The sequence below is a fragment of the Sciurus vulgaris genome, assembly GCF_902686455.1.
Source record: "Sciurus vulgaris genome assembly, chromosome: 1".
Classification (NCBI taxonomy): Eukaryota; Metazoa; Chordata; class Mammalia; order Rodentia; family Sciuridae; genus Sciurus; species Sciurus vulgaris.
The window spans coordinates 90,058,026-90,065,546 of NC_136461.1; the positions used below are offsets into that span (position 1 = coordinate 90,058,026).

At 44.4% G+C, this 7,521-nt stretch overlaps 1 protein-coding gene across 1 annotated transcript; it reads left to right on the top strand.

The window, feature by feature from the left end:
- The first annotated feature begins 1,113 nt into the window (after positions 1-1,113).
- On the top strand, positions 1,114-7,299 carry GPR88 (G protein-coupled receptor 88). Its single transcript, XM_079110804.1, has 2 exons — positions 1,114-3,766; positions 4,120-7,299. Exon 2 carries the CDS (start codon positions 4,189-4,191, stop codon positions 5,341-5,343), a length of 1,155 nt encoding a protein of 384 aa, XP_078966930.1. The 5' UTR covers positions 1,114-3,766; positions 4,120-4,188; the 3' UTR covers positions 5,344-7,299.
- Positions 7,300-7,521: the final 222 nt, after the last annotated feature.

Consider the following 7,521-nt stretch of genomic DNA (forward strand, 5'->3'; position numbering starts at 1 on the left):
GAGAAATTAAAATAAGATCCCTTTTAAAGAAAGTGATCAACCCCAATGTGCATATAAGTTCCATAAAACATAAATTTTTGCAAAAAAGACAAATCTTATGATTTTTATCATAGTGCTGATACCAAGAAAAGATTGGACAACATAAAATTAAGTGGGTTTCACTTATGATACAAAAATGTTAAATAAAATATCAGCAAATAGAATCTTGTTACTAAAAAGGCTAACACCAGGACCAAATACAGCTTATCATTTGAATAAAAAGGTGACTCAACTTTTATTTTTATTTATTTATTTTTTTTGCAGTGCTGGGGATTGAACTCAGGGCCTTGTGCTTGCGAGGCAGGCACTCTACCAACTGAGCTATATCCCCAGCTGTGGTTCAACTCTTAAAAATACACCAAATATAACCCATTATATTAACAATTAAAGGGAAAAATCATTCATTTCATATAAAAAGACAGGATTGGACAGGCTTGTTCCTAACTCATAGTTAACATATCAGAAAATGAGAACATGTACCACATTTGTGGTGACTTGTTAAAAACATTAAGGGATATGATTAACCAAAGCAGTGGCTCTAGGACAAACAGGATGAGAAGGGAGACAGGTTAGCCCCATGGAGAGTTCCAAACACCTGCCATTCAGGATGGAAGTAAGGGTAGTAGGAATGAAATCTGTGGGATTCTGTAGGCAAGAGTGGAAGGCATGGAACAGGAGGAGAGTAATTAATTTGAGAAGAGAACCAAGAACAGAGCACCCAGGAATATCAAAAATAAGGGCCAGAGAATGTGGGAGGGATGAGACAGAGGAGCAGTAGGAGAATACAGAGAAGCCTAGGGGACACATCACTGAAGAGGAGTGGGTTATTAGAGTTGAAGAAGAGAGCAAGGATTTGGGAGTCACCGGGTTTGCTAATTAGAGGTTGCCGTTGACCTTAGTCAAAGTTGTGATGAGAACCAAAGGCAGCGTGGGTGGGCAATCAAGAATAGGAAGGAGAAGCAGAAAATGAGCACTTCCCCCAGGAGAGGGGGGTAAGCTATGCATAGCCACCTTGAGATGGAGCCCAAGTTCTGGGGAAGTTTTATTAGGTAGTGGTGAAATCGGTATTTTTATAAGGCAAACTTGGAAGCAGCCAGGGGAAGTAGAGAGACTGAGGATATAACAGAAAGGAGACCATGAAGGGAGCAAGCTCCCGTGGGAGGAAGGAGGAAAGAGATGCTCATAAAAATAACCTGGTATTTCACCATGGGGGGAAAAAAAGACATGAAGCCATTTATAATGTCACCCATCCATTAAACTCAGTAAGTGTTGGTGGATTACTACCATGTGCTGGTGCTGGGAATAAGGGGAGAGAAGTCCTTACCCTATTAATTCAGGAATTTAAAACAAAAATGAAACGAAATAAAAAGCAGATAAAAGTTTGGCCCCAGTCAGACCACGATTCAAGGAGGCATGGTTTTAGCAGAAGTTAGTGAGAGAGGATAAGTTTTATTTCAATGACACGTTTTAACTATGAACGATTAGAGGCATCTCCAGCAGGCATACACACTCAATGCTTTAATAAAGGCAAATGATAACAGGTCAAACACAATGGCAAATAATATCAATAAACTTGATATTTAGCCTTCAAACCTCTGAAGAGCAAATCACTGCAGCTTTTCTTTCACCTCTCCCCCATCTCAACCAGTTCCACTGGATGCAGCCTAACCAGACTAACTCCATCAAGTCAGGCTTGGTGCTAACCCTATCACAGCCCTTAACAGTTATGGATTAAAATCACCTGTCATGTTTATCTAAAAAAGAACAACAACAACAACAACAAAAATCATTGTTTTATTGGTTTTGAAAGAGGAAAAAAAAAAAAAAACCAGTAGAGGAGATGTGTCTGACCATACTGAAACAAAGGAGAAATGCTAAATTCATGAATAGGGATTCAGAGAACGTTTGAACAGAAAGGGCCTTCAAAGTCATTGAGTGGGCACTTCTTATTTGACAATATGAAAACAGACCATCATGAGGCCAGTTGATGGATGCCCCACTTAGAACCCAGGTGTCTTGAAACTTCTCTAGCATTTTTTTCCCATTATGTCATGTTACCATATTCCTCAGTAAGTTAAATTTGCAAATAAATGATTTTCCTAGTGACACTTGTTTATTTGGAAAGGCATGATTTGTATAAACTTCCCATCCCCATGGGATAAATGATTTGAACATGTGACTGCAAATCTTTAAGATACACCTTAAAGTAAAAAGTTCTGAAAAGTCACCTTTGTTGTTTGCACTATGGACTAATCAGCTTCCTTCTCCTCACCCCACTGATGGGCATCTGCTTTTTAAAAAATGGTTTTTAATTCACAGAAAATTTGAGCAAAAGGTACAGAGATTTCCCATATAATCCCTGCCCCACACATACACAGCCTTCTCTCTCAGTTATCAAAATCTTCCAGCAGAATGGGCCATTTATTATGACTGATGAAGTACATCGACATATTATCACTCAGAGTCCATAGTAATCATCAGGGTTCACTCTTAAGGTTATCACTCTATAGGTTTGGACAAACTTATAATGTATTTCTACCATTATAGTACCATACAGTGTAGTTTCACTGACCTAAAAATCTGTGTTCTGCCTACCCATCCTTCCTTCCCCACTAAACCCTGATAACAACTAATCTTTTTACTGTCTCCATAGTTTTGCCTTTTCCAGGATGTCATATAAATGGAATCATACAGCACGTAGAATTTTCAGATCGGCTTCTTTCACTAAGAAATATGCATTTTAAGGTCCCTCCAAGTCTTTTCATAGTTTGAAAATTTATTTCTTTTTATTGCCAAATGATGTTCCATTGTCTAGGTGTTTCACCAACAAGCAACTGACCATTCCAGTTTTACCCTCTATCTCTTTCAAACTCTGGAGAAGAGTCTGGTGATGGGGGGAAAAACCCTGAAATTACACTTAAATTAAGCCTTGTGTGTTTTATGTGGAGAATTGCCCACATCTCACTTTACCAAAGAAAAAATGAACCTCAATTAGAATATAAAGTAATTCTCCCTAAAAATGTGGGAATGAAGAGACTAGTCCTAGATATTGAGAGTGTATTTATCTCTGAGAAAAATTCTGCCTCCAGGATGCATAAGACTGAGATGAAATATACTGGGGGTATATTAAGTTTTATTCTAACATCGAGGGGAAGAAAGAAAGGAAGGAAAGAAACATTAGGCAGAGTGAAAAATTAGGTGATTGAGAGAAAGAGAGAAGACTGAGAAATTACAGGACTCTCTGAGCAAGATATTTTTCTTCCCTTTACAAGTTAGAAGCTATTGAATAATTCATGCCAAGCGTGGAAAGGCTGTCTTTTCCCTGGGTGATGTATAACTGAGCAGGAGAGAGCTTCGAGTGGGTTCGCCACATCAGTCACCACTCTTGCTTCTAAGCACAGGGTGCTCTCCTCTTAAGCACAGCTTCTGCTTTTGCAGGCAAGCATCCTAGCTGCTACTGCTCTGCTTGCTTGCCCACCTGCCTGGGCTTGCAGCCTGCCACTTCACTTTCTCCAGCCCTGCTGCCAGAGGAGAAATCTCCCTGCTGATTCCTGCTTAGGACCATGTGTGTGGATGCTGCTTGGGAGAAGTGGGGCATTTGCTCCTGGCACTGATCTCAGCTGAGTTTCTCCTGTTGATTTCTGGACCACAGATGCTGCTGCTGAGGAGGTATTTCTGGGCATCCTTCCCTCTGCTATCGCCAGTTAAGGACCATCCCAAAAGCAAGGTACCCTCCACCCTTCCCCCCTGGCATTTTTCCCAGCTGGGATTTCTCTGCTTCCTCCCTAACTAGGGGCTACAGCTGACAATATCCCGTGTGTGTGTGTGTGTGTGTGTTTTGGGTGAGAGGAGGAGACTGTTCTTAGTATGGATCTGTCCTAGAACAGAGCAATGTGAAGTCTGTTGCAGGTAAAGCGGCCTTTCCCCTGGCACTGGAGACATTTCCAAGGCAGGCACCTGTCATCTGCCGCCCCCGTCCTTCTCGAGCTCACTCTCTCCCCTTCCCCCAGCCCATTATTCTGCTTCAGCCTTTTGTGTCTGTGGCAGAGGGCGGAAGGGATGTCTTTGCCCTCTCGGCAGGCAAGTGTCAGGATGGGCCGCGCTGCAAGAAGCCGACGCTAGGGCGCGAGGTGTGAAGAGTTGGCCAGAATGACCAACTCCTCCTCCACGTCCACCTCCTCCACCACCGGGGGATCCTTGCTGCTGCTCTGCGAGGAAGAGGAGTCGTGGGCGGGCCGGCGTATCCCCGTGTCCCTCTTGTACTCTGGCCTGGCCATTGGGGGCACGCTGGCCAACGGCATGGTTATCTATCTCGTGTCTTCCTTCCGAAAGCTGCAGACCACCAGCAACGCCTTCATTGTGAACGGCTGCGCCGCCGACCTCAGTGTCTGCGCCCTCTGGATGCCACAGGAAGCGGTGCTGGGGCTTCTGCCCGCAGGCTCTGCGGAGCCCCCAGGGGACTGGGACGGCGCCGGGGGCAGTTACCGCCTACTGCGGGGCGGGCTGCTGGGCCTCGGGCTCACCGTGTCCCTTCTGTCCCATTGTCTCGTGGCCCTGAACCGCTACCTGCTCATCACCAGGGCGCCTGCCACCTACCAAGTGCTCTACCAGCGGCGCCACACGGCGGGAATGCTGGCGCTGTCCTGGGCGCTCGCCCTGGGCCTCGTGCTGCTGCTCCCGCCATGGGCGCCGCGGCCGGGTGCCGCGCCACCGCAAGTCCACTACCCAGCGCTACTGGCCGCCGCCGCACTGCTGGCGCAGACGGCGCTGCTGCTGCACTGCTACCTGGGCATCGTGCGCCGCGTACGCGTGAGCGTCAAGCGGGTCAGCGTTCTTAACTTCCACCTGCTGCACCAGCTGCCCGGCTGCGCCGCCGCCGCCGCCGCCTTTCCGGCTGCCCCGCACGCGCCGGGCCCGGGCGGCGCCGCACACCCCGCGCAGGCCCAACCCTTGCCGCCTGCGCTGCAGCCGCGGCGGGCGCAGCGACGTCTCAGCGGCCTGTCGGTGCTGCTGCTCTGCTGCGTCTTCCTGCTGGCCACACAGCCGCTGGTGTGGGTGAGCCTGGCCAGTGGCTTCTCGCTGCCAGTGCCCTGGGGGGTGCAGGCGGCCAGCTGGCTCCTGTGCTGCGCCCTGTCGGCGCTCAACCCCCTGCTGTACACGTGGAGGAACGAGGAGTTCCGTCGCTCTGTGCGCTCTGTGCTGCCCGGCGTCGGTGACGCGGCTGCGGCCGCTGCTGCTGCCACAGCCGTGCCCGCCATGTCCCAGGCACAGCTGGGCACCCGCGCGGCAGGCCAGCACTGGTGACCCGGCCGGGGCCCGAGCGAGCGGAGTTGTGGGCTTCTAGCGTCTTTGGCCGCCATCGCCTCCTTCCCCTGTAAGGTATCCCCTGCCCCAGCGAAGACTCCCACTGGGAAGCTCAATAAACCCGTGCGAAGATTTCGCCTGCACCCCCGTGCGCTGATACCTGAACCAAGGTCTTCCTTAAATGGGGTCCCGAAGTCATTGTGGACGGCCACCTTATTTTTACCCTTTGTTCCTGTGTTTTAGAGAATCCTTCAGCCAATACACTGGAGACTGCAAGAACTTACAAGACTGATATTTAAAAAGAACCGATTAATTTATTTCAAGTTTGTTTTTTGAAAAAGAGCTTTCATAACATATAACCCCACCTTCATCGTCTTATGATACATACGAAGCGCCGTAAGTGTGCATGAACCAAAGGAAATAATATTCAGGAAGGAATAATATGCACAAAATATTTGAGAAAGTAACCTATTTCTGATGATGCTTCCTTCTGTTAAAGTTTAGTCTTTGTATATTAATTAACCTGGATGAGCGAAGCCACAGATGTGCACACCGACGTGAACTGCCATTAAGACCTCAAGCCCTTTATTCTTAGAAGGGTTTTTATAAAGTCATTCTTAAATGAGAGTCTTAGCCAGTGAAGAAAAACTAAATTTATTATTTTACACTCTTCTTTTTTCACCTTTAAGATTGAAAACTAAAATTGAGAGTTAAAGTGAAAAATTTCCAGTTTGTTACTAGTTGGTCTCAGCCAGAAATGAAATTTTGAAAACAAACAAGAGCATTATCTATTTTAGGTACCAGTTTCACATTTTTGAAAGCATGCACACTTGTTGCTACCCTCATTTTGTAACCAATTTATTTGCCTTATGAGTGTGATTGCAGCTTTGAACATTCTGTACTATAATGGTTGCTAAGGAGAATAAGTCCTTCTGTTTTCTCTTTAACATTTAAAATATCTCAATGCACATGATATAATGAAACACTAATAATATCATACTGCATAGCTAATATTAGCTGCTATTGCATGCTCCTAGATGTTAGAACTCATTGGGCATGTGGTATACTAAAGCAATACCCATTAGACAAGGACATTTTACTTCTTCCAGACACCAGAAGAAATGGCCTTCAATTATTTGAAAAGAGACACAGAGACACCTCTGGCTACCTAGAGTTCTTCTTGTCTTGACCTAATTTATGAGAAAACTCCCAAAGGGACTTTATCTCACAAATGGAACCGCAGTCAAGATGGATTAATAATATGGTTTGACTCTGCAAAGCCATCTGTGCTCTTTTAGGGTTTAAACAAGTCACACGTTAGAAAGTAACACTGTTTTATGTAGTTCATATATATTATCATGACATTTAAAATTAATATCATATCTGTTGAAAGAGGTGTAATAAACATATATAATGAACAGTTCAAATGGGACTCTGTTCTCAAATGTATTATTTGAGGTTCGTCATTTTCATCATAGGTTTACTAAATTTATTTAGAAATGTTAGAAATGCAAAATCATGTGAAATTACCTTATAAAACTAAAATGGAAGAAAGTGATTTTAATAATCATATATTAGACTGTTAACTGCATCAAATCTGGGGCCATCTGGCCTCAAGTAAGTGTAATTCAGGAAAAAAACCAGTTTGCTTGTTGCACTCTTGTACATTTGAATAATTGTAGGAGTCCCAGAAAACTTTGACATGTTCATAGTAAAACAAAAATAAAACAATTATGTTCATCGCCAATAATAAATCAGCAGTCATTTTATTGATCTGTCCCCTGTGCATGCACCATTTCTTACTAAGGTTTTATGTGTTCCCATTTTCCTTGATTCAGATATTTCATTAAAGTTTGAACAACTATTCTTCTGAGGTTTTTTTTTCCCCCCTCTTCTGTCTCTCCTTATCTTGTATTCCCCCTTGAGGACTCTATAACAGAGAATATGTTATTCCAAAGCACTTATGATGAAAGTAAATTCTTTTTGCAGGCTGTAATTTTTATTTTTGTCTTCTCAAAGTATTTCTATTTTATATAATTAAATAAGGTCCATATACTCCCTTTAAAAAGAAATGCCATAATTTCCCTTCTGGAAGTAGTGGGGAATAGGCTATAACAACAGAGAGCTGAGGATTTTCCATTTGGAGGGCCTGGGGGACATTTTCTTAATCTGTATCAA

Coding starts and splice junctions, on each gene's coding strand:
- GPR88 (XM_079110804.1), top strand. CDS start 4,189: ATGACCAACTCCTCCTCCACGTCCACCTCCTCCACCACCGGGGGATCC.